At 50.1% G+C, this 27,900-nt stretch overlaps 1 protein-coding gene across 1 annotated transcript in view; it reads right to left on the bottom strand.

Moving 5' to 3' along the window:
* Nucleotides 1–27,040, bottom strand: part of MOGS (mannosyl-oligosaccharide glucosidase) — a 76,142-nt gene extending 49,102 nt beyond the window's left edge. Inside the window, exons 1-2 of the mRNA XM_086964352.1 lie at nt 26,918–27,040; nt 12,992–13,345 (exon numbers count right to left, since the gene is read on the bottom strand). Of these exons, the coding sequence (XP_086820478.1) occupies nt 12,992–13,337 (346 nt within the window). The 5' untranslated portion in view covers nt 13,338–13,345; nt 26,918–27,040. The remainder of the gene's footprint in view (nt 1–12,991; nt 13,346–26,917) is intronic.
* Between the last annotated feature and the right edge of the window lie 860 nt (nt 27,041–27,900).

Raw genomic sequence — 27,900 nt, 5'->3', positions numbered from 1 at the left:
CATGGCCAAGGGTTTTAAGCAGAAGTTTAAGAAAGTGCCTACGTGCATGATTAAAATAGGTACAAAAAAAGGTATACTGTAGCAGAGATTGTTCCGAAGTGCCATCGCAGGGACAGGGTGGAGCAGTACTCCCCGTTGTGGCATACGATGGTACAAAAGCCGCCAAACAGTACAGCATCTAAAACAAAATAAAAATGATCGCTCCCAATGCGTTATTCAAGTGAGAAAGCAAATGTTATGTTATGCTATGGTATGTTAAGTATTCTTATATAGCGCACAGCTGCCTCAGCGAAGAGGCGCCCCGGCGCTGATAGCGGTGTCAGAAGGCGGCTAGGGACTAAACCAAGGGGAGCAGGTAAGTTTTGGTGGCCTTACGAAAGGACAGCAAGCAATCCATGCGACAGATCTGAATAGGGAGGGAGTTCCACAGTTTAGCGGCAAGATACCGGAAGTTCCGGCCCCCAGTAAAAAGAGCGCACTGTGCTTTTCTTAGTCTCAGCTACACGTCTACTATCCTCAAGGGACTGCAGAAATAATCTCTTAACCTGCAATTTATCCTCTTTTTTTATGTTTGTAGGAAAAGAAAAAAAGAGTAGACATCCCCAGTGCCTTTAGTGACCTTGATATATACCTCAAACGTGTCATTACATGCCCGTAATCCAATCCGACACAGTCCAGGATAAGGTCTCTGCAAAGCTTGGCACATGGATTAGCCCAAATGCTACTCCAAAGCAGCGAGGGGGGCTGTCCAACCCATAATCAATAAATCGCTGGCTTAGCTCTTCATGGACAATATAACTCACGGTCGTAAGCGAAAGATACAACAACCTCCGGCAAATGAATTCTCCTCGGACTGAAGTGTGGCATCATGTAGAGAGCCATGTTTGCTCAGACAATGTGTAAGGCAATCAGGTTACAAACACTGAGCTCAGGACACCTGGCAGCAGACAAGATGCCCAGGGATATGACAGGGGCCAAGGAACAAAAGGAATGTAGCGTGAGACATGGACCAAGCAGATCTAGAAGCAGGCATGACCCAATGAGACCTAGAAGCAAGCATGACCCAATGAGACCTAGAAGCAGGCATGGCGCAAGGTGATATGGAAGCAGGAATGGTACAAGGAGACCTGGAAGCAGGCATGGCCTAAGGAGAACTGGAAGCAAGCAAGGTCCAAGGAGATTTGGAAGCAGGCATGGCCGAAGGAGACCTAGAAGCAGGCATGACCAAAAGATACCAGGAAGCAGGCATGGTCCAAGGAGGCCAGCCAGAGTACCCAGTAGACATGGCTTTCAGGAGCCCTAGCAGCAGACATAGCTTTCAGGAGACATAGCAGCAAATAGGACATGCAGGATACCTGGAAGCATACATGTTTTTCAGGAGACCTGGCGTCAGACATTAAGCTTAAGACACCTCGCAGCCAGCACTAACCTTAGGGGACCTGTCAGCAGACATTGAACTTAGGAGAACTCTCAGTAGGTGACATTGACCTCAGAAGACCTAGAAGCAGACATAGCGCTCAAGACACCAAGCAGCAGACAGGGTGCTCAGGAGATATGACAGCGGACAGAGCCCATGGAAGACCTGGGAACAGACAATGCTCAGTAAGACATGCATGGTTTCGTTGGGGGTGAGAATACCAATGTATTAGGGCACCAAGCATCTAATTTATGGATGTGGAAATATCCCTGTACCAATGGCTAAGAGAGCAAGTATTAATTCCCAGTCAGTATTTAAATCTAGATGTCCTCACTGTCTCAAGCATTACTCCTGTCTTCCCATATACAAGCCAATCAATCAATTTCTAAAGCGCACAGATACTCCATCCGGAGTGCCCCGGCGCTGACAAACGGCAACCACCCATCCCTCCCACAGTTTCCATCCATATCAGAAAGTCAATCCGAACAAACTGCAAACTCCACACATGTTACCATCCCCCTGGCAGCAACGCTCAGTTTAAGGACCATTTAATGGAGATCATCACAGCCCATTTGTCTCTTCGTTCTAATGATATATTCCTTGGTGACTTTAATTTACATCGGAATGACTCTAAAGACAATGTAATCAATATCCTTGAAGAGCTCCTGGAAGACCTATCCTTCACACAAGCCTGCTCTCTCTCTCCCTACTCATACAAAAGGTGCCACCTTAGACTGGATCATCTCCAGAGACAATGCTGTTAAAATTAGCTCATTTGATCCATGTGATTGGTCGGACTACCTCATCATAATCTTTCAAATAACGTTCATAAAAATGAAAAAAAATCTCACAACCACTCAATAAATAAACATTGGGTCCGGGATACTAAAATGTAAACAATGTAAATCTAATGGCAAGCTGTGAGAGGGAGCTTCACCCACCGGACAGTATGGGTAATGTGAATGATCTCACTGATCACAATAACTCTACAGTGACTAACGTAATCAGCTCCATAGCTCCTCTAAAACTGAAAAGAATTCATGATAAAGATAAACAAGCATTTGCGATGCAATAGGTCTCGCAGTTACACGAGTTAAAGCTATTGGCATTGTAAATGACAATGCCTTTTATTTATGTTTTTAAAACAAATATAAAAGGCACTGTTATTTGCAATGTCAATAGCTCAAACTCGCGTAAATGCAAGACCTATTGCATTGCAAATGCTTGTTAAAGGTGGAAGAGATTTTTTAAGTGCCACATGTGCTGATAAGTGAGAAATGGTACCAAAGAAATGCTACCGACTGGGACTACAAAACCAGCATTTTAGCCATCAAATGAAGTTTTCTTCTCTTTCTTTCCTCCTGGCTTTGTGGTAGTGAACAAAATAAATACACATACCTCTCCAACTGCTTAAGAACGCTATAAAACATAAAGTTACTAGTGTAAAAACAAACGTTATCCCTCGGAAGACAAAACAAGCAGCTGTAACTTTCGGTGCTGAGTAGGTGATGTAGTGACTGTGATGTGTGACCTCTGTTGTGTTCGGCAGCTGTAGAGAGATCAGCCAGGATGCCAGTCAGAGTGGGTGAATATATTATACCTTTTAGAATAAAGAAATATCATTTTATACATCTACAAGGAATAATTTATATATGAAAAGCGAGAAGATATCACCCCTTATAGTTTCAAGGCGCTGGGGGCAGTCAGGGAAATTAAATGAGCTATTGCCCAGAGTCACATGGTGCTGAGCTGAGCTGCTGTGCCGCCGGGGATCGGACCGTGCTCCGGACTCAGCCAGCCACTCTGGCCGCTGCGCCACACCTCTCCCCCAAGGAAGGCCACTTCCTCCACGCGTGCTTCGCATTGGCTTTGCTCTCTTAAATCTGCAGGACAGGTTCCCTGTCCAGCGGCCTTGCATCCAATAACAAATCCCCTGGATGTCAGCTTCGGGTCACTGAAAACAGACCTGTTCTTGGGGGTCAGATGTCATATAGAGTGTAGAGAGGCACAAGCTGTGGTTGCAGCACTGAAACCCTTGGGGGTTAATCTGTTATCTACAGCCCCCACACACCAACTCGGCCACCTTTTGGACCCTATTTTTGCTAACTGGGAGGGTATTAAGGTTTCATCTCCGATCCAAACGATCTGGTCGGACCACAGCATCATCCCATTCGAAATTGAGAATGTGCCCTTAGGAACTAGACCTAGGATACCCCTACCGCAGAAGCGGAGGAATGGAAGAAATTCACCCCAGAAACGTTTGTAAACACCCTATCAGAACATCCCTTGTCCTTAGGCAACACCGTACAGGAGGCATGGAGCAGTTATGAAAATTGGATGTCCAACGCTCTGGATAAGGTTGCGCCCTGGACATCCAAACCCCCGGCAAGGCAATCTAGAACTGCCCCCTGGTTCTCAGAAAAACTTAAATGAGCTAAAGCCAAATGTAAAACCTTGGAACGGAGCTGGAGGAAAAACTATGCTCCAGAACATAAAGCTCATTATAGAACGGAGTTAAAAAAAATACCAAAAACTAGTAAGATCTGAGAAAAGTATCTATCTTAATAACAGGATTGAGCTAGCAGACAATCCCACCAGAGAACTCTTTGTTATTTATAAGGAGCTCACGGTTCCATCTAGACTTGAAGCTCAAGACACTTACTCTAATGAGCTATGTGATTCTGTAGCGGATTTCTTTGTAGAAAAGGTCGATAAAATCTATGCCACCTTTAAACATAGGGCCGATCCTTCATGTCACCATGTGGACGCAAGAGACAGCTCTAGCCCCATAAGGAAATCCCATCTTACATGCTTCAAAACACCTGAAAGACATGATCTATTATGTATCGTCAACAGCATACAATCCGGCTCTCCTAGCGATGCATGCCCGCCGGCTCGTTGTAAAGGAGTCATGGAGAGCATGTTGGTTGACCATATTAGCCACATGGTGACATTATCCTTCCAGGAATGCTACGTACCTGATGCGTGGAAAACTGCTCAGGTTATTTCTCTAAAAAAGAAACCCAATATCCATATCTCTCAACTCCAAAATCTCCGTCCCATCTCCCTTCTCCCCTTCTGTTCTAAAGTCGTAGAAAAGGTGGTTAATAGGCAGCTCATGGAATACCTTGAGGAGGAAGCCCTCCTCCATCCCTCACAATCAGGATTTAGATCCGGCTACTCTACGGAGTCAGCCGTTCTCTATTCCACTGAGTGCCTTAGACAGATAGTGGATGAAGGTGAGACAGCAGCGTTGGTTTTATTAGATCTAAGTGCAGCGTTTGACACCGTGCTGCACACAACGCTGCTGTCTCGACTTTCTGAGATGGGGGTGGTAGGATCAGCACTTGCCTGGTTACGATCCTTCCTGGCCAATAGGAGCTTTCAGATGCACTGCCCACCCTTTAAATCTTCTCTTAGGAAGGTGAGCCATGGGGTTCCCCAGGGCTCAAGCTTGAGCCCTACTTTGTTTAACATCTATATGGAACCCCTGGCTCACGTAGTGGAGGCTTTTGGGGTGGGCATTGTCAGCTATGCTGATGACACCCAACTGATAATGAAGCTTACGCCCGACCACAGTGAAGATGCCACTAATTCTTCCAACTGTTTGTCATCAGTGGCATCATGGATGAACAACAACTGCCTGCGCCTTAATGGCGAAAAAACAGAACTGCTGGTGGTTGGGAAAGCAGCATCTGCTTGGTCTCATAGGTGGTGGCCTACCGATTTGGTTAGCCCTCCCATTCCCGTGGTTTCGTTAAGAAATCTTGGCGTATTGCTTGACTCAGACCTTTCTTAGAAGTCCCACGTCAGCAAGGTGACTGGTAGGTGCTTCAGCATACTGAGGGTCCTTCGGAAGGTTTTAGATCTCCTCCCTATTGGAGCCAGAAAGACTATTGTCCATGCCTTGGTGACCCCCCACCTTGATTATGGGAATGCTCTGCTAGTAGGCTTGAGTGTGAAAGGCCTTCACCAACTCCAGTGTGTTCAGAACGCTGCTGCACGCCTTGTGCTCGGGCTTCCTCGCAGAGCCTCTGGGAAGACCCCGCTGGCCAAGCTGCATTGGCTCCCAGTCAGGGAACGGATTAAATTTAAAGTTCTTTGTTTTGCGCACCGCATTGCCCAGGGCAAAGGCCCAGGTTATCTAAAGAACCTCCTCAGTGTACATCGCCCTATCTGGAATCTGAGATCATCCGGTGCGATGCTGTTTAAACTTCCCCGAATCAAGAGAGCCAGGATGGGTGGCCGCTCGTTTAGGTACTTAGCCTCCAAACAGTGGAATGAACTCCCACTCCACCTCCGAATGGAACCCTCCGAATCTAGATTCCGGGGAAAACTCAAAACATTTCTGTTCCCCACCATGTAACCATCTTTGGCTCTGCTAACATCTGCCTCATGAAACCTAGCAGCAGTGAGCGCGGGGACACACTGTTTTCTGTGTAACCAGGCGCTTAACAAATGGCTTATAAAATAAAAAAATTAAAAAATTTAGACTCAATTAACTGTGCACGGCAGGACGTGGCCTATTTCCTGGTGACAGTTACATTTTGGTTTTACTTCGCATTGGTTTTCACTCCCTTATTCCATCTAACCTTGTCTTTGGTATTAAATGAAATTTAGCTCTGTGCAGCGCTGGAGACCTTGGAGACCACAGAATTAGTTTTGTGCGCTACATAATAGACTCCTTTCTCACAGGCCGGAGACAGATGCAGGCTCATTAGCAGGGGGAGATGTTATTTTTATTTATTCTATTAAATAATAGCACCGATACGAATAATATTTAACATTTATAAATATAGCTAACTCTACACACCTGTCCTGCAGTACATGGACATAGCATGTTCAAATCAGCTACCTTTAACCTGCATTCCCATAGTGATGCTCTTGTCCACATAAAGCACTTAGGCCAGACCACATCCAGATGTTCGAATCAAAATATGGCATTTAACCCAGACTACATGAAGATGGACGCGCTGAAAGAAGGCACATTTAACTCAGAATGCCTGGTGCCAACCTTAGCATGCTGTGCACAGGTTGCATGATGATTTCCCTGTCGACATAAATCACACGTAGTCTAGCCAGCGTGGTGACATCCTTAATTACATCAGCTGAGTGTAGCCCAGACTACAGGGTGGCAGCATTATATAATTTATTGTATACTGCCTGCATTACATGGACAGAATTGTATGCCAGAATACCGAGCACATAAAAATAATGCTCCAAAAATATCGCATACTATGGCACACTTCACACATTAGTCGTGACACTTACCGAGTGAGCAGCACTGCGGCGGGTGCCCTGCCCTCGGCTGCCTGCTTCTGACCTGCCCGTCCTGCCTCTGGCTCCCATGCATGCACAGATGCGGTGTGTACTCAATAGCCCGTGCACAAGGAGCCATCCAGTGACACCCATACGCGCGTCCTCCACCCCCTCCCGCCTTCTCCCTAAGTTTTCATTTCCCGGCAAAGGCTCTCGAAAGTGAAACTTATGGCTGCACCCTCTGCTGAATGCACACTTTGAAGACGCCACAGGCAGGCACGTAATTATGGATGAAGGGGTTTGGGCAAGGTGCGCGCGAGAGCCGGCGGGACCAGAGGGTAGAGGGGCGATGCTGTCCCACGCGCTCCCGGTACCTGCTCGCATCTCTGCCTGCCGCCTTGAAGACACCACAGGCAGGCACGTAATTATGGATGAGGGGGTGTGCGCATGGAGCGCGCGAGAGCCGGCGGGACCAGAGGGTGGAGGGGCGATGCTGTCCCACGCACTCCTGGTATCTGCTCGCATCTTTGCCTGCCGCCTGCCGGGCTCGAAGCTCCAACATCTAGCATGTGTTTAGAGAGCGTAGGTGATTACAACGATCGGCGATAGATGCCGTGAGCGTGCACATGGGCTGTCCAGGCGCCCTCGTGCGCGAAAGTGAAAGCGTGGGGGAGCACGAAAAGAGACGTTACCAACGCCGCCGTACACGCTCACAGCTCATGTCTCCAAAAGCGCGCATTCACAGCTCATGCCTCCAATGTCTTTACAAGCTCGTGCACCTCTCTTCAGACCCTTCACCGTGTCATTGGACAAAAGGACAGGCCCTTCACCATCCCACTTCACTAAGCAAGTCGGCGACAATAGATCTCGCTTAGCGAGCAGCTTCGCTGCATCGCTAGGTGAGACCTAAAAAATCTCTGGTTCAATGGGTTGCTAAATGATGAAAGAAGAAACCTCAGACTCGCTGAAAGGAAATAGAGGCATCACCCCACTTCCTCCCATTTACATCTTCTAAGAAAGACCAGAACCGTTTACAACAAAAGAATTCTCAGATCAAAAAAAGATTTCTTTGGTACTGAACTTTACAATGCGTAAAACAGACCGTGTAAAGTTGATAAAACGTCAATTGAACAGGCTTGCTAAAACCTCACTTGAATCAGCTAGAGCCCAAATAAGCTGCGAGGAATTCTCTTCCTTTTTCTCATCCAAAGCCAACACCCTGGAAATCGAACTCTTGACAGCTGTTGATGCACTCTACTACTCGCATATTCTCCATCCCGAACCACTACACCCTCATTTCCAAAGTCAAAAAACAAAGCACAATGGTCTGATTTCAAGCCATACGGCCACAATGACATTGCTACAACCATATTGTCCATTAGTCCATTAATCCTAATAATCACTACAATGATCCCATCCAAATGCCTTCCGTTACTCCAGCAATGCATCGTCCCCAGCTGGACCAACATAACAAATGCTTCCTTATCTCAAGGAACCTTACCAGACTGGTTCAAGACTGGTCAAGTCCTTCCCATCTTAAAAAAAATAAACAGACAGGGAATGCTGCCTAATAATTTTAAGCCATTGACCAAAATTCCTCTTTTAGCCAAAGCACTAGAAGTATGAGTGCAACAGCAGTTGAGACAACAAATCCAGAAATTCAATTTGCTTGATGACTGTCAATCTGGGTTTAGACCTGGTCACAATACCAAATCTGTAATTCTTGATATAGTGGACCATGCTCTATTGGCGCTTGATCAAAACAAATTCTGCCTATTAGTTCTTCTTGACTGGTCTTCCGCATTTGACACCGTAAACCATGAAATATTGCTAGCCAGACTCGAAAACAGGATTGGGTTATTGGGTACAGTCTTGACTGATTTAAATCCTTCTTGCGGAACAGAACCTAAAGATTTTTGGTTAACCATGATCTATCCTCACCTTCCTCTAGCTCAATTGGTGTTCCGAAAGGCTCTAGTTTATCCCCTTCACTGTTTACCCTTTATGTAGAACCTCTCACTGAAACTCTCCGGCATACTAACACTTCCTACCACATGTATGCGGATGATACTCAGATTTATATGGCGATCTCATCTCTGGAGGAGATCAAGCCAATGGATGATGCCTTAAAGCGGACTTAACATTGGCTAACCTGCAATCATGTTAAACTCAATTAGCAAAAAACAGAATTCCTTTTGATTTCGCTGAACCAAAAGCTCCGCCGATGCTAAGGAACGGACGATCACTGCTCTAAACTGCTCTCCTGTCCTGGTTGAATCCCCCAAATCTCTTGGTATTACGCTTGATAAGAACTTAAAGATGCAAACTCACATGAACTCGATGGCCAAAAGCGCCTGCTTTCAATTGAGTGATCTCATGAAACTGAAACCACTCATTTTATCTACAGACCTCAAAATGGCAGACCAGTCCTTTGTCAACTCTAGAATGGAGTATGGTTGCACTACACTTTCAGGCTTACCCGAGATCGCCACTGCTCCCCTAAAAACGTGTCTCAACGCTGCAGCAAGACTCCTGACAGAATCAAAAAAATGTGATCACATCTCACCTTATCTGAAGGCTTTGTACTGGCTAACATTTGAAGCCAGAATTCAACGTAACTGGCTTGTAATACTCACAAAGCTCTCCACCACAAAACACGGATGTATCTAGCCCAAACAAAATCACGATTTTGAGAGACGGCAGACCATCTCGGAGCGCCAGGGATCTAGTTCTGAAACCACACTTATTCCAGAAGAAAAAACCTGACAGAGCCTTCTCCAGAGCTGCCCCTAAATCTAGAATTCGCTTCCTCCTAACTTCAGAAGAATGAGCTCTACTTCTGCCTTCAAGAAGGAAGCTAAGATCTTCCTTATGAGCAACTTCCTACCATAGCTGATGACTGCACTCAATCCTCTCCATCTCTGAACCCAGGTTGCCACCCAGTCCATTCTTGCCATTTTCCATCAGTAAGCCCTCTGCTCTCTCCCTCTAACTCTATAATAACAACTTTGTTCCTGACTTGGTGCATTACAGAAAGTCCTTACTTGCTGAGATTTATCACTTATTTAACTGTTTGCTTATACCGACCTCCAAGTAACATTGTCAAGTCCAAGTACATTGCATTGACCTGGCTATTACTATATTTATTGTGTCCTCATGATTCGTTTGTTGTTATCACTCTTTTGACGTAATTTTTCATTTTCTACTATGTAATTGTTAGGCGATCTGATACCCACGTGTCATGTTCGCGCTACATAAAACTTTGAATAAATAAAAAAATATATATATATCCATACTAATATAATACAGAGAGAGCCCAAACCTTTGAGGCGGGTAATCTCAGGAACCACAGCACCAATCACAACACCCAATAGAGCGTTGGAAAGGGCATTTGCAGCAGAAGGACATAGGCTATGCAGACGCCCACCATATACATTCAAAAGGTAAAAGAACCGTGCCAGCAAAGTAGTCCCTTGTGGGCATGTCTGTGTTGTGCGCTGGGCATGTGCTGGGGGCGTGACAAGCACTGGGGGCGTGTGGTACGTTCCGCTCTTCATGCCATGTCTCATATCGTGTGCTAATCCCACCCTGCTCCCTTTAAATACCCCTGCATCCCATAATCATAACCCACCCTTACTCCTTAAAATACCCCAACACCCTTAAACACTAACCCATCTTAACCCTATAAATATATCCTGTACCCCAAAACCCAAACCTATCCCTAAACCCTAAAAATAACCATGTACCCCAAAACCCAAACCTACCCCTGAACCCTAAAATACCCCTGTACCCCAAAACCCAAACCTAGCCCTGAACCCTAAAAAAAACCCTGTACCCCAAAACCCAATCCTACCCATGAACCCTAAAAATATCCCTATACCGCAAAACCCAAACCTAGCCCTGAACCCTAAAAATACCCCTGTACCCCAAAACCCAAACCTAGCCCTGAACCCTAAAAATACCCCTGTACCCCAAAACCCAAACCTAGCCCTGAACCCTAAAAATACCCCTGTAGCCCAAAACCCATACCTATCCCTGAACCCTAAAACTACCCCTGTACCCCATAACCCAAAATTATATCTAAACCCTTAAAATACCCAAACACCCCAGAACATATACCTCAGTACCCCAAAACATATATCCCTATACCCATACTTACCTTATCCAAACATTAAAAAAACATGCTTTTACCATTCATGCATTTACAACGAATTTCGTTGTAAATGTATGCGTGGTAAAAGCATATAAATGTAATGCCATGCGTTATAATGACATTGCGGAGTCATGGTACTTTCGTAATGAAAGTATGCGGAGTGATGGTATGCGCAAAGAAAGTTGCGGAATAATGGATGTTTACCCTCCCCCGGTATGTACATTGGTGGCACGGCGGCCCACATCTCCAGCAACATACTCATATTTTTTCACCACCCATTTGAAAAATGCACAGGTCTCTCTCATTGATGGCCAGCAGCAACATACACTTTTAGACACACCTCCCGCCACAAGTTCTGGAATTGCGAACTTTAGAGCTGGGGAGCTACGTTCGAATCTCGGCATCAGCTCAACATCCTGTGATTCCAAGCAAATAGCTTTGTCTCCCCGCGTCTACCACAAATGAATGTGTTCTTCTGTAATGTAAATTGTGCTCATGCCATGTTGTCGAGTTCGCGCTGTATAATATTGCATGGAAAAATAAAGTAGGGAAACTCGAAGTTCACATACTACTGAACGTGCACTCTTAAGGGCATCATCAGTGCACTGTGAATCTGAGTGTTTCACAGGCCTGTCACAGATAAGAAATGCTATCAAAACGAAATCCTACAAAACAATATACTACTGGCCGGCAGCAATTCATACCCGGACAACGTCGGGACGGGCTGCTAGTATATAAATAAAATAAATAAATACTACGTTTTAACAGACTTTCGAAAACAGACTTTCAGCTCTGATTTTACGATTCAATGCCTGGGCAGCAAGATAGGAAAAAGACTGGCCTCTCCAGTCCTTGTGGTTAAATCTTGGGATCTCTTTGATCTCGGAAGAGCGAGGGGATCTGATTGGGTAGTAATGGATTCACCTGTTAGAATGATCACTAGGACCTGTGCTATAAAAAGCTCCATGGGCCAGGACTAGAGTTTTAAACAAAATCCTCTCCTAAATCGGTAGCCAATGAAGCTCCTTCAGATAGGGAGGGATTGACGCCTGCATTGGAACCTTTAATAAAAGTTTCACTGCAGTGTTGTGTACCAACTGTAACCGTTTTAGGAAGTAGGTGGGCAAACCTAAATACAACGTGCTAGCCGAGTGAAGGTATGCAGTGTTCCAACTGCTGCTGAAATCTAGCAGCTCATAGTCAGTTGCAGATCAAATTGAACTGGTCACGGACCCTGATGGTCAGGTAAGGAGCGGGGAGTGCAGCGCACTCCGTCCAGCAGTCAATTCCCATGGGGGGAGCAGCAGAAACAGCAGAAACTCTGAAGGTTGCTGGCCCACATCAACTCAAAGACTGCTATCAGGCAATTCTTAAAAGTACTTTCAGCCTCAGGTGTGTCCCTCTCCATCAATGGAAAAAGCTGTGCGTCATTCGCACACGAGGCTAGCTGTATCCCAAAAGATTCTACTAAAAGATCCAGGAGAGCCATTTAAATATGGAGTAGAGTCGGACTCGACGATGAGCCCTGTGGAACTCCAAACGTCATCTCGTAGACATCCAAGGAATATGGGGCCATTCAGACTGCTGGGCTTCTGTAAAGGAACGAGTCCATACCAAGGTAAGCCCCCCGGCTCCGAGGTCTCCCAGACACTGGAGGAGGATGGTGTGCGACAGGATCAAAGGCTGCTGAGAGATCAAGTAGGATCAGAGCGGCCTGCTTTTCCTGAATAAGCGTCAGTTTGACAGCATCTGTCTCCTTCACCAGTGCCTTCTCAGTACTAGGACGTGCCCTAAAAACGGATTGTGAAGGATGCAGTAGATTACATTTCTCCAAATAGGCAGGTAATCGTGCGTTAGTCCGTTTCTCCAGCAGCTTTGAATTGACCTATTCTTGCAGTGTTTGCATGGAATAACTTCCCAGTATCAAGCTTTCAGACACTTATTGTAAAGACTAATCAAATGGTGACCAATCAAAAAGGCTGGTATTTAAATCTAGAACGTATGCCCCAGGATAATGAGCTGAATGGGTATGAACTGAGCTAGGAATCTCAAAAGCACAGAACCATCCTGTGAACAGAGCTTTAGAAGCATAGGGTCACTATAAAAAGACTCAAGTGGAGTTGCAGTAGGCAGACCCTAGAGGAGTGAACCTTTCCCCTCACCTGTCACCAATGACTTTGGGCTTCGTGTTTTCATCCCGAAGTAAACCTGTGGCCTGTAGGAGCCCCAGAATTTCTCGGGTGACACATCAGGGCTGCTGCTGTTAGTGTCGAGAATACGCTGTGAGCTGTGAAGAGTGGTGATGCGCCCAGCTAGCCACCACTGGAGGTAGAGGTGATAGGCAAAACTGGAGGCCCCCACCAAGCAGCAGATAGCAGCTAGCGACAGGCAGATAGTGGTTGGGTCCACACTGGATTTCTTGTCTTTCTTCTGGGGGCGGCCAGGCTTTTGTTCTGGGCTTCGGTGGTGGGATCCATTAATTACTTGCCGCCGCCTCTCTCGGGCCATTCTGCAACCTAGAAGAAAGTGGATGCAAAGTCAGAGCTTGTGAAAATGGTCCTCAACAATTATCTTCGATTGGCGGAATCTGAACTACATCTGTCGTACAAAATAAATATCACAAGCTGGACACAGTTCACTCATATCTGTCTTACGTAAACAGGAAAGGGGTCTAAACACAGCGTGTAAGTTCAAGAAACGCCTCTGCCCAAGACTTATGCCTTGACTAAATAAACAAAATATTTTATGTCTAAGCCACTATAACCTATACATACACAGGTCTGCTATGAGAAGGATGGAGCCACTGGTTGTGAGAACATATCTTTCACTCATGTAAACAAAGCTGAAAGCTGGTGGGTCACTGGACACAGGTCTATCTGCAAAGCAAATATTGTCATATGGAAGCTTGTGTACTTTATTTGCTGTTTATTTGAACACCTTTAGCATGAACTCTTCTCTCTGTTCTATGCACGTCACCATGCATGTGGCCTCTCAAAGTCTAAGATTTCTAGTTATAACAACACTCGGAGACAGTGTGACATGCTAAAATAGTGGAGACGGGGAGCAGGTCCTCGACTGTGTGCAGTGCCTGCACTGGTGGTAAGGATCAGGTCCTTCACCGTGTCATTGGACAGAAGGACAGGCCATTCACTGTGACAAGTGCAAGGAGTGGAGGTGTGGAGCAGACCCTTCACTGTGTCATTGGACAGAAGGACAGGCCCTTCACCGTTACAAGTGCAAGGAGCGGAGGTGTGGAGCAGACCCTTCACTGTGTCATTGGACGGAAGGACAGGCCCTTCACCGTTACAAGTGCAAGGAGCGGAGGTGTGGAGCAGACCCTTCACTGTGTCATTGGACAGAAGGACAGGCCATTCACTGTTACAAGTGCAAGGAGCGGAGGTGTGGAGCAGACCCTTCACTGTGTCATTGGACAGAAGGACAGGCCCTTCACCGTTACAAGTGCAAGGAGCGGAGGTGTGGAGCAGACCCTTCACTGTGTCATTGGACAGAAGGACAGGCCCTTCACCGTTACAAGTGCAAGGAGCGGAGGTGTGGAGCAGACCCTTCACCGTGTCATTGGACAGAAGGACAGGCCCTTCACCGTTACAAGTGCAAGGAGTGGAGGTGTGGAGCAGACCCTTCACTGTGTCATTGGACAGAAAGACAGGCCCTTCACCGTTACAAGTGCAAGGAGGGGAGGTGTGGAGCAGACCCTTCACCGTGTCCTCTGACAGAAGGACAGGCCCTTCACCGTTATAAGTGCAAGGAGCAGAGATGTGGAGCGGACCCTACACTGTCATTGGACAGAAGGACAGGCCCTTCACTGTGACAAGTGCAAGGAAGGCAGGTGTGGAGCAGACCCTTCACCGTGTCACTGGACAGAAGGACAGGCCCTTCACTGTGACAAGTGCAAGGAGCGGAAGTGTGGAGCAGACCCTTCACCGTGTCATTGGACAGAAGGACAGGCCCTTCACCGTTACAAGTGCAAGGAGCGGAGGTGTGGAGCAGACCCTTCACCGTGTCATTGGACAAAAGGACAGGCCCTTCACCGTTACAAGTGCAAGGAGCGGAGGTGTGGAGCAGACCCTTCACCGTGTCATTGGACGGAAGGACAGGCCCTTCACTGTTACAAGTGCAAGGAGTGGAAGTGTGGAGCAGACCCTTCACCGTGTCATTGGACAGAAGGACAGTCCCTTCACTGTTACAAGTGCAAGGAGCGGAGGTGTGGAGCAGACCCTTCACTGTGTCATTGGACAGAAGGACAGCCCCTTCACTGTTACAAGTGCAAGGAGTGGAAGTGTGGAGCAGACCCTTCACCGTGTCATTGGACAAAAGGACAGGCCCTTCACCGTTACAAGTGCAAGGAGCGGAGGTGTGGAGCAGACCCTTCACCGTGTCATTGGACGGAAGGACAGGCCCTTCACCGTTACAAGTGCAAGGAGCAGAGGTGTGGAGCAGACCCTTCACCGTGTCCTCTGACAGAAGGACAGGCCCTTCACCGTTACAAGTGCAAGGAGCGGAGGTGTGGAGCAGACCCTACACTGTCATTGGACAGAAGGACAGGCCCTTCACTGTGACAAGTGCAAGGAGCGGAGGTGTGGAGCAGACCCTACACTGTCATTAGACAGAAGGACAGGCCCTTCACTGTGACAAGTGCAAGGAGCAGAGGTGTGGAGCAGACCCTTCACCGTGTCCTCTGACAGAAGGACAGGCCCTTCACCGTTATAAGTGCAAGGAGCGGAGATGTGGAGCAGACCCTACACTGTCATTGGACAGAAGGACAGGCCCTTCACTGTGACAAGTGCCATGAAGGCAGGCGTGGAGCAGACCCTTCACCGTGTCATTGGACAGAAGGACAGGCCCTTCACCGTTACAAGTGCGAGGAGCGGAGGTGTGGAGCAGACCCTTCACCGTGTCATTGGACAGAAGGACAGGCCCTTCACCGTTACAAGTGCAAGGAGCGGAGGTGTGGAGCAGACCCTTCACCGTGTCATTGGACAGAAGGACAGGCCCTTCACCGTTACAAGTGCATGGAGCAGAGGTGTGGAGCAGACCCTTCACCGTGTCATTGGATTGAAGGACAAGCCCTTCACCGTTACAAGTGCAAGGAGTGGAGGTGTGGAGCAGACCTTTCACTGTGTCATTGGACAGAAGGACAGGCCCTTCACTGTTACAAGTGCAAGGAGTGGAGGTGCAAAGCAGACCCTTCACCGTGTCATTGGACAGAAGGACAGGCCCTTCACCGTTACAAGTGCAAGGAGTGGAGGTGTGGAGCAGACCTTTCACTGTGTCATTGGACAGAAGGACAGGCCCTTCATTGTGACAAGTGCCATGAAGGCAGGTGTGGAGCAGACCCTTCACCGTGTCATTGGACATAAGGACAGGCCCTTCACCGTTACAAGTGCAAGGAGCAGAGGTGTGGAGCAGACCCTTCACCGTGTCATTGGACGGAAGGACAGGCTCTTCACCGTTACAAGTGCAAGGAGCGGAGGTGTGGAGCAGACCTTTCACTGTGTCATTGGACAGAAGGACAGGCCCTTCACTGTTACAAGTGCAAGGAGTGGAGGTGCAAAGCAGACCCTTCACTTTGTCATTGGACAGAAAGACAGGCCCTTCACCGTTACAAGTGCAAGGAGTGGAGGTGTGGAGCAGACCCTTCACCGTGTCATTGGACAGAAGGACAGGCCCTTCACTGTTACAAGTACAAGGAGCTGAGGTGTGGAGCAGATCCTTCACCGTGTCATTGGACAGAAGGATAAGCCCTTCACTGTTGCAAGTGAAAGTAGCGGAGGTGTGGACCCGACCCTTCACTGTGTCATTGGACATAAGAACAGGCCCTTCACCGTTACAAGTGCGAGGAGCGGAGGTGTGGAGCAGACCCTTCACCGTGTCATTGGACAGAAGGACAGGCCCTTCACCGTTACAAGTGCAAGGAGTGGAGGTGTGGAGCAGACCTTTCACTGTGTCATTGGACAGAAGGACAGGCCCTTCACTGTTACAAGTGCAAGGAGTGGAGGTGCAAAGCAGACCCTTCACTTTGTCATTGGACAGAAAGACAGGCCCTTCACCGTTACAAGTGCAAGGAGTGGAGGTGTGGAGCAGACCCTTCACCGTGTCATTGGACAGAAGGACAGGCCCTTCACTGTTACAAGTGCAAGGAGTGGAGGTGACCCTTCACTCTGTCATTGGACAGAAAGACAGGCCCTTCACGTTACAAGTGAAAGGAGTGGAGGTGTGGAGCAGACCCTTCACCGTGTCATTGGACAGAAGGACAGGCCCTTCACCGTTACAAGTGCAAGGAGCGGAGGTGTGGAGCAGACCCTTCACTGTGTCATTGGACAGAAGGACAGGCCCTTCACTGTGACAAGTGCAAGGAAGGCAGGTGTGGAGCAGACCCTTCACCGTGTCATTGGACAGAAGGACAGGTCCTTCACATTTACAAGTGCAAGGAGCGAAGGTGTGGAGCAGACCCTTCACCGTGTCATTGGACAGAAGGACAGGCCTTTCACCGTTACAAGTGCAAGGAGTGGCGGTGTGGAGCAGACCCTTCACCGTGTCATTGGACAGAAGGACAGGCCCTTCACCGTTACAAGTGCAAGTAGCAGAGGTGTGGAGCAGACCCTTCACTGTGTCATTGGACAGAAGGACAGGCCCTTCACCGTTACAAGTGCAAGGAGTGGAGGTGTGGAGCAGACCCTTCACCGTGTCATTGGACAGAAGGACAGGCTCTTCACCGTTACAAGTGCAAGGAGCGGAGGTGTGGAGCAGACATTTCACTGTGTCATTGGACAGAAGGACAGGCCCTTCACCGTTACAAGTGCAAGTAGCGGAGGTGTGGAGCAGACCCTTCGCCGTATCATTGGTCAGAAGGACAGGCCCTTCACTGTTACAAGTGCAAGGAGCGGAGGTGACCCTTCACTCGGTCATTGGACAGAAAGACAGGTCCTTCACTGTTACAAGTGAAAGGAGTGGAGGTGTGGAGCAGACCCTTCACTGTGTCATTGGACAGAAGGACAGGCCCTTCACCGTTACAAGTGCAAGGAGTGGAGGTGTGGAGCAGACCTTTCATCGTGTCATTGGACAGAAGGACAGGCCCTTCACCATTACAAGTACAAGGAGCGGGGGTGTGGAGCAGACCCTTCGCCGTGTCATTGGACAGAAGGACAGGCCCTTCACTGTGACGAGTGCAAGGAGCGGAGGTGTGGAGCAGACCCTTCACCGTGTCATTGGACAGAAGGACAGGCCCTTCACTGTGACAAGTGCAGGGAGCGGAGGTGTGGAGCAGACCCTTCACCGTGTCCTCTGACAGAAGGACAGGCCCTTCACCATTACAAGTGCAAGGAGCGGAGGTGTAGAGCAGGCCCTTCACCGTGTCCTCTGACAGAAGGACAGGCCCTTCACCGTTATAAGTGCAAGGAGCGGAGATGTGGAGCAGACCCTTCACCGTGTCATTGGACAGTAGGATAGGCCCTTCACTGTTACAAGTGCAAGGAGTGGAGGTGTGGAGCAAAACCTTCACCGTGTCATTGGACAGAAGGACAGGCCCTTCACCGTTACAAGTGCAAGGAGTGGAGGTGTGGAGCAGACCCTTCACCGTGTCATTGGACAGAAAGACAGGCCCTTCACCGTTACAAGTGCAAGTAGCAGAGGTGTGGAGCAGACCCTTCACCGTGTCATTGGACAGAAAGACAGGCCCTTCACTGTTACAAGTGCAAGGAGACTTGGATCAGGTCCTTCACTGTGCAGAGCGAATGCATTGGAAAACTGGAGCAGGTCCTTTACTGTGCACAGCGAATGCAATGGAGACCTAAGAATGTCCTTCACTGTGAACAGCGAATGCAACGGAGCGAATGCACAGAGGATCTGGGATAGGTCCTTCACTGTGCACAGCCAATGCAACGGAGACTGGAGCAGGTCCTTCACTGTGCACAGCGAATGCAACGGAGACGTGGAGCAGGTCCTTTACTGTGCACAGCGAATGCAACGGAGACCTGGAGCAGGTCCTTCATTGTGCACAGTGACCTGGAGCAGGTCCTTCACTGTGTACAGCGAATACAACGGAGACCTGGAGCAGGTCCTTCACTGTGCACAGTGAATGCAACGGAGACCTGAGAAGGTTCTTCACTGTGCACAGCGAATTCAATGGGGACCTGGAGCAAGTCCTTCACTGTGCACAGCGAATGCAAAGGAGACTTGGAGCAGGTCCTTCACTGTGCACAGCGAATGCAACGGAGACCTGAGAAGGTCCTTCACTGTGCACAGCGAATGCAACGGAGACCTGGAGCAGGTCCTTCACTGTGCACAGCGAATGCAACGGAGACCTGAGAAAGTCCTTCACTGTGCACAGCGAATGCGACGGAGACCTCGAGCAGGTCCTTCACTGTGCACAGCGAATGCGACGGAGACCTGGAGCAGGTCCTTCACTGTGCACAGGGAATGCAACGGAGACCTGGTGCAGGTCCTTCACTGTGCACAGCAAATGCAACGGAGACTTGGAGCAGGTCCTTTACTGTGCACAGGGAATGCAACGGAGACCAGAGAAGGTCCTTCACTGTGCACAGAGAATGCAACGGAGACCTGGAGCAGGTCCTTCACTGTGCACAGTGAATGCAACAGAGACCTGAGAAGGTCCTTCACTGTGCACAGGGAATGCAACGGAGACCTGGAGCAGGTCCTTCACTGTGCACAGTGAATGCAACGGCGACCTGGAGCAGGTCCTTCACTGTGCACAGTGAATCGCAACGGAGATCTGAGAAAGTCCTTCACTGTGCACAGAGAATGCAACGGAGACCTGGAGCAGGTCCCAGACTGTGCACAGCGATTGCAACGGAGACCTGGAGCAGGTCCTTCACTGTGCACAGTGAATGCAACGGAGACCTGGAGCAGGTCCTTCACTGTGCACAGCGAATGCAACGGAGACCTGGAGCAGGTCCTTCACTGTGCACAGCGAATGCAACGGAAACCTGGAGCAGGTCCTTCACTGTGCACAGCGAATGAAACGGAGACCTGGAGCAGGTCCTTCACTGTGCACAGCGAATGAAACGGAGACCTGGAGCAGGTCCTTCACATTGCACAGCGAATGCAACGGAGACCTGGAGCAGGTCCTTCACTGTGCACAGCGAATGCAACGGAAACCTGGAGCAGGTCCTTCACTGTGCACAGTGAATGCAACGGAGACCTGGAGCAGGTCCTTCACTGTGTACAGCGAATACAACGGAGACCTGGAGCAGGTCCTTCACTGTGCACAGTGAATGCAACGGAGACCTGGAGCAGGTCCTTCACTGTGCACAGCGAATGCAACGGAAACCTGGAGCAGGTCCTTCACTGTGCACAGTGAATGCAACGGAGACCTGGAGCAGGTCCTTCACTGTGTACAGCGAATACAACGGAGACCTGGAGCAGGTCCTTCACTGTGCACAGTGAATGCAACGGCGACCTGGAGCAGGTCCTTCACTGTGCACAGTCAACGCAACGGAGATCTGAGAAAGTCCTTCACTGTGCACAGAGAATGCAACGGAGACCTGGAGCAGGTCCCAGACTGTGCACAGCGATTGCATTGGAGACCTGGAGCAGGTCCTTCACTGTGCACAGTGAATGCAACGGAGACCTGGAGCAGGTCCTTCACTGTGCACAGCGAATGCAACGGAGACCTGGAGCAGGTCCCACACTGTGCACAGTGAATGCAACGGAGACCTGGAGCGGGTCCTTCACTGTGCACAGCGAATGCAACGGAGACCTGGAGCAGGTCCTTCACTGTGCACAGCGAATGCAACGGAGACCTGGAGCAGGTCCTTCACTGTGCACAGCGAATGCAACGGAAACCTGGAGCAGGGCCTTCACTGTGCACAGCGAATGAAACGGAGACCTGGAGCAGGTCCTTCACTGTGCACAGTGAATGCAACGGAGACCTGGAGCAGGTCCTTCACTGTGTACAGCGAATACAACGGAGACCTGGAGCAGGTCCTTCACTGTGCACAGTGAATGCAACGGAGACCTGGAGCAGGTCCTTCACTGTGCACAGCGAATGCAACGGAAACCTGGAGCAGGTCCTTCACTGTGCACAGTGAATGCAACGGAGACCTGGAGCAGGTCCTTCACTGTGTACAGCGAATACAACGGAGACCTGGAGCAGGTCCTTCACTGTGCACAGTGAATGCAACGGCGACCTGGAGCAGGTCCTTCACTGTGCACAGTCAACGCAACGGAGATCTGAGAAAGTCCTTCACTGTGCACAGAGAATGCAACGGAGACCTGGAGCAGGTCCCAGACTGTGCACAGCGATTGCAACGGAGACCTGGAGCAGGTCCTTCACTGTGCACAGTGAATGCAACGGAGACCTGGAGCAGGTCCTTCACTGTGCACAGCGAATGCAACGGAGACCTGGAGCAGGTCCCACACTGTGCACAGTGAATGCAACGGAGACCTGGAGCGGGTCCTTCACTGTGCACAGCGAATGCAACGGAGACCTGGAGCAGGTCCTTCACTGTGCACAGCGAATGCAACGGAAACCTGGAGCAGGGCCTTCACTGTGCACAGCGAATGAAACGGAGACCTGGAGCAGGTCCTTCACTGTGCACAGCGAATGAAACGGAGACCTGGAGCAGGTCCTTCACTGTGCACAGCGAATGCAACGGAGACCTGGAGCAGGTCCTTCACTGTGCACAGCGAATGCAACAGAAACCTGGAGCAGGTCCTTCACTGTGCACAGCGGATGAAACGGAGACCTGGAGCAGGTCCTTCACTGTGCACAGCGAATGCAACGGAGACCTGGAGCAGGTCCTTCACTGTGCACAGCGAATGAAACGGAGACCTGGAGCAGGTCCTTCACTGTGCACAGCGAATGCAACGGAGACCTGGAGCAGGTCCTTCACTGTGCACAGCGAATGCAACGGAAACCTGGAGCAGGGCCTTCACTGCGCACAGCGAATGAAACGGAGACCTGGAGCAGGTCCTTCACTGTGCACAGCGAATGAAACGGAGACCTGGAGCAGGTCCTTCACTGTGCACAGCGAATGCAACGGAGACCTGGAGCAGGTCCTTCACTGTGCACAGCGAATGCAACGGAAACCTGGAGCCGGTCCTTCACTGTGCACAGCGAATGAAACGGAGACCTGGAGCAGGTCCTTCACTGTGCACAGCGAATGCAACGGAAACCTGGAGCAGGTCCTTCACTGTGCACAGCGAATACAACGGAGACCTGGAGCAGGTCCTTCACTGTGCACAGCGAATACAACAGAGACCTGGAGCAGGTCCCACACAGTGAATGCACACAGGATCTGGGGCGGTGCAGTGTGGGTTTGAAGGTTCATAAGGAGGCCCAGAGAATGCATGGGATGGTAGCAGGTGGCCCCTTACTATGCCCTGTGTGTACAGAGACCTGTACTGCTGCCTCACCCTGACCCACTGTGCTCCTACGTAGCGGTGACATAGTTAATTATTTGCGCTTACCTTAATTTAGGCATTTCTGAACGACGACTGTGCCCCTGTCCCGCGCTACCCTACCGCCATTTGCTGTTGTTGATTGTGTTTACCCTCTCCCCGTGTCTCCTCCCCGCGCCCGCCTCCCAGCCGACCCTCCCACTCACTAGTATCACACTGCAGGCCCCGTCCTCGTCCACCTCTGTGACCGTCTGGATCCTGTACTCAGCGGCCGCTCCCATTCGCTCCCTGCCTGTCCAGAGAAAGTGCCTCGGCGTTTTCCTAGCGCCTGGTATCGTTTACATTGATCTATTTATTTATTTAACTGTGCTCCTACGTAGCGGTGAATTAATTAATTAATTTGCGCTCAGCTTCATTGAATTATTTATTTAACTGTGCTCCTACGTAGCGGTGACATAGTTAATTATTTGCGCTTACCTTAATTTAGGCATTTCTGAACGACGACTGTGCCCCTGTCCCGCGCTACCCTACCGCCATTTGCTGTTGTTGATTGTGTTTACCCTCTCCCCGTGTCTCCTCCCCGCGCCCGCCTCCCAGCCGACCCTCCCACTCACTAGTATCACACTGCAGGCCCCGTCCTCGTCCACCTCTGTGACCGTCTGGATCCTGTACTCAGCGGCCGCTCCCACTCGCTCCCTGCCTGTCCAGAGAAAGTGCCTCGGCGTTTTCCTAGCGCCTGGTATCGTTTACATTGATCTATTTATTTATTTAACTGTGCTCCTACGTAGCGGTGAATTAATTAATTAATTTGCGCTCAGCTTCATTGAATTATTTATTTAACTGTGCTCCTACGTAGCGGTGACATAGTTAATTATTTGCGCTTACCTTAATTTAGGCATTTCTGAACGACGACTGTGCCCCTGTCCCGCGCTACCCTACCGCCATTTGCTGTTGTTGATTGTGTTTACCCTCTCCCCGCGCCCGCCTCCCAGCCGACCCTCCCACACTCCGCCCCCTCCACTATCCATTTATGGACAGATGGACCTACGCGCAGCGTCCACGCGCTTCGGCCACGCCGAAGGTGCGCCAAAGGTAAGCCCGTCTACGCCCGTCCGCGCCTGGACCGCGCCCAGCGCCAGACCCCCTGGCCCCCGTCCCTCCCTGCCCCCCCACATTTCCTACGACGCCGCTTCCCTCCTAGCCCTTAACCCCGGTCGCTCTCCCAACTGCGCCCAAGCCGCCCCCGGATACACCCATGGACCTTTCTCTTGCTACTCCTGCAAATTCATCGGCACCGACAACATCTCCGCTACGACCACACCACAGACTCCCGACCCCACCCATCTACAATGCATCCTTCTCAACACCCGATCGGTCCACAGACACGCCATTGACCTATGGAATCTACTAGACACCATCTCTCCAGACGTCGCCTTCCTTACGGAAACGTGGATGAACGCTTCCTCCGCACCTGACATCACCATTGCCATCCCTGAAGACTATAAGATCACTCGCAAGGACCGTACCGGCACAGGAGGAGGAATCGCTATCGTCCATAAGAAATCAATCCGCATATCAACCAGCTCGGACGCCAACCTCGCCAACTCCGAACACCTTCACTTCCAGATCCACGTCGACCCCAAGACTACACTCAGAGGCACCCTCCTCTACAGACCACCAGGACCCCGCGCAAAATTCAGTGAAGACATCACGGACTCCATCACTCCACACGCGCTCCCCTCCAAAGACTACATCCTTCTGGGAGACCTCAACTTTCACCTTGAAAAGAACAACGACCGCAACACCACCACCCTTTTGGACAACCTCGCCAATCTCGGACTTAAACAACTTGTCACCACCTCCACCCACATCGCAGGTCACACACTCGACCCCATCTTCACATCCAGCAACCATGTCTCCTTCAGCCACACCACAGACCTCCTCTGGACTGACCACAGCTGCGTCCACTTCACCTACAACAAACCAAAACCCAGCATCCACCTCCAACCTACCCTGCAAAGAAACTGGAACAAAATCACCACGGACGAAATCTCCGCTTCGCTCCTTCAAAACACCCCAGCCCTCTCATCCAACGCTAACGAAGACGCCGCCAACCTCACCATCTGGCTATCCAAAACCGCTGACACCCTAGCGCCACTGAAAAAACGTCAAAACAAACCTGGCAGCAAGAAGGCCTCTTGGTTCAACGATGATCTAAAGAAGTCCAAGAAACTCTGCCGCACCCTTGAAAAGACCTGGAAAAAATACCCAACCACCAGCACCAAGGACGCCTTCAAAAACGCCACCCGCATTCACCACCAACTAATCCGAAAGGCCAAAAGAACAGCATTCAAGGATCGACTTGACAACAACGCTCACAACAGCAAGGAACTTTTCAACATCGTCAAGGAATTTTCCAATCCCTCGGCCAACTCAAACGACATCACCCCCTCTCAAACCCTCTGCGACTCCCTAGCCTCATTTTTCCACAACAAAATTGCAGACATCCACAACAGCTTTGACAACCAACCCGGAAACCATCCCACCCTACCAGTTGCTGATCATCCTCCCCCGGCGAACACCCTTAACGATTGGAACCCAATCTCCACTGAAGACACCATCCGCCTAATGAACTCCATCCACTCAGGATCTCCCACAGACCCATGTCCTCACCACATCTTCAACAAAGCAGACTCCGTCATAGCACCGCACCTCCGAGACATCATCAACTGCTCCTTCATCTCCGCCACCTTTCCGGCAGACTGGAAACACGCTGAACTCACCGCCCTTCTGAAAAAACCCACAGCGGACCCCACCGAACTCAAAAACTACCGCCCCATCTCGCTCCTACCATTCCCGGCCAAAGTCATCGAGAAAGCTGTCAACAACCAGCTCGCCGCCTTCCTCGAAGCCAACAAATCCCTCGACCCCTCACAATCCGGATTCAGAACAAAACACAGCACTGAGACCGCCCTCATCGCAGCTACAGACGACATTCGAACTCTACTGGACAATGGTGACACCGTCGCCCTCATCCTCCTTGACCTCTCTGCAGCATTCGACACAGTTTGCCACAAAACACTGTTACAACGCCTCAATAACATCGGAATCCAAGGAAAAGCACTTGAATGGATCACCTCATTCCTCACCGGAAGAACCCAGAGAGTCCGTCTTCCACCATTCACGTCAGAGGCCTCTGAAGTCATCTGCGGCGTACCACAAGGATCCTCTCTCAGTCCCACCCTCTTCAACGTATACACGAGCCCCCTCGCGGCCATCGCACGCCAACACAACCTCAACATCATCTCCTACGCGGATGACACGCAACTGATCCTTTCTCTCACCAATGACCCCAGCACCGCCAAAACTAACCTACACGAAGGAATGAAAGAAGTTGCCGAATGGATGCAACTAAGCCGTCTGAAACTGAACTCAGACAAAACAGAAGTCCTCATCCTAGGTACATCCCCATCTGCATGGGACGACTCCTGGTGGCCGGAAGCCCTCGGAAAAGCACCCATCCCGACAGACCACGCACGCAACCTAGGCGTCATCCTGGATTCTTCACTTTCAATGAACAGACAAGTCAGCGCCGTATCCTCTTCCTGCTTCAACATTCTTCGCATGCTCAAAAAAACTTTTCGCTGGATCCCCTCCGACACAAGGAAAACAGTCACCCACGCTCTGGTCACGAGCCGACTGGACTATGGAAACACCCTTTACGCAGGTACTACCGCAAAACTCCAGAAGAAACTCCAACGAATCCAAAACGCCTCAGCCAGACTCATATTAGACATCCCACGCAACGAACACATCTCTGGCCACCTTAAAGACCTCCACTGGCTTCCCGTCAATAAGAGAATCACTTTCCGGCTGCTAACCCACGCACACAAAGCACTCTACGACACCGGTCCAGAAGGCCTCAACTCACGACTGTCCTTCTACACCCCCTCCCGCCAACTACGTTCTTCCAACCAAGCCCTCGCCACTGTACCCCGCATCAACAAGACCACCATGGGAGGCAGATCCTTTTCATACCTGGCTGCCAAAACATGGAACTCACTCCCCGCATACCTTCGCCTTACCCAGAACCACCTAGCATTCAGAAAACAACTTAAAACTTGGATATTTGACAAGTAATCCCCCCCCCCCCTTCCTAAGCGCCTTGAAACCCTCTGGGTATGTAGTGCGCTATACAAATTCTTTGACTTGACTTGACATTCGGTTATGTTAATCGGATGAGTGCAGCGCTCAGCTGCCCCGGTCAGACTTCCAGGCGCTGACATTTCCCTGGAGAGCTGCACCACGGCGTCCCTGTGTCCAATGAATGCAGGGGGGGAGCCCCCACTTCATGTGCAATTTTTTTTAGTTTGTCTCTTTTATGCAACACATGTAATCCTAATCCTTATGTGTCTCAACTGGCACTTATGTAAAGCGCTCTGACGCCTTCGGGTAAAGTTCGCGCTATAGAAAATCGCATTAAATAAAAATTATAAAAATAAACGAAGAATCCCCTCAGCAGTTGCAGGTGCCCTAGAGACCCAGGCTGGGCTCCTCCGCCCCCACCCCAGTCACAAACCCGCCCCCTGGCTTGCTCTGCTGCTTTACATAGTGTGGTGAAAAGGATTTTAGCGCCTGCGGGCCGTGCGCGCTGCAAGCAGCGCTATACTGATAGGACACGTCGTGCAAACCACATTCATTGAACCCACCTGAGCTTCTCGGCCACCGTACTCCCCTCACTTCCGGGTTCAATCTGCAACGTCACCGAGAGCAGCCGGACAAACACTGGGCGAACTAGAGCGCTGACCTCAGAATCTGGAGGGCCTATGTCTTACGTCACAAGGGGAATTTACCAGAGCGAGCCAATGTGTGGAGCTAGAGCGCTGACCTCAACAATTGAACGTGTTACGCGAGCGCCATGGCCGACGTCACCGGTTAACGGAGCCCTTGTGCGGAGCTAGAGCGCTGACCTCTGCAGTCAGTGTCCAACGAGGGCGCCATGCTGCTGCTGGGAAACCAGCTGCTCTGGAAGCCCTTCAGTCCATGCTGAAGTCAGGTGCGCCAACCAGCCCTGCCAACTGCCACGCTGCGTTGTGACCAACCGTCCGTAAATTTCACGGACAGTCCGTCATTTCGGCCGTCTGTCCGTTGTCTGTGAAGGATCCTTTAACGGACGCCATTTGTCCGTCATTTTAACCGGGCACAGCTTGCCCCCACCTCCCTTCTTGACTCTGATGCTGTTCCAAAGCTCAGACCCCCCACAGCATTGGAGAGGCACAGCGGGATGGCACCCCTCACACCTTCAGCCCTTGATGAGCTGTTAAGAGGTGCTTGAAGGTGACAGAGGGAGGGGCTGCAGGTTCAGGAGCAGGGGCATCCATTCAGATGCAAACAGCCCTGAATGCGTCTGCAATTTAGAGGGGCCGCCGCCTCACACATTCCCTTTCTGCCCGGGCCCCAAACATCCTAGAACCGCCCTGATTGCAGCACTGGTTCTCTTCACAGAGCGGTTCTTCAAACATGCAGTCTATAATATAATAAAATAGAGAAATGGCACAATCGCACCCACACTGATTAACAAAGTATGGAGGACAATCAGTTCTCTTGGAGCATCTCCTGTAAGTACTGTACATCACAGTGGGGGGTGGCAAAACTAACATTTTGGGTAGGGAGCCTGTCTTCTCGTTGTCTT

This window comes from Lissotriton vulgaris, chromosome 3_2, assembly GCF_964263255.1.
Source record: "Lissotriton vulgaris chromosome 3_2, aLisVul1.2, whole genome shotgun sequence".
Lineage (NCBI taxonomy): Eukaryota > Metazoa > Chordata > Amphibia > Caudata > Salamandridae > Lissotriton > Lissotriton vulgaris.
Note: the sequence above shows the minus strand (reverse complement) of the source record. Positions and strands in the feature narration are given on the sequence as shown.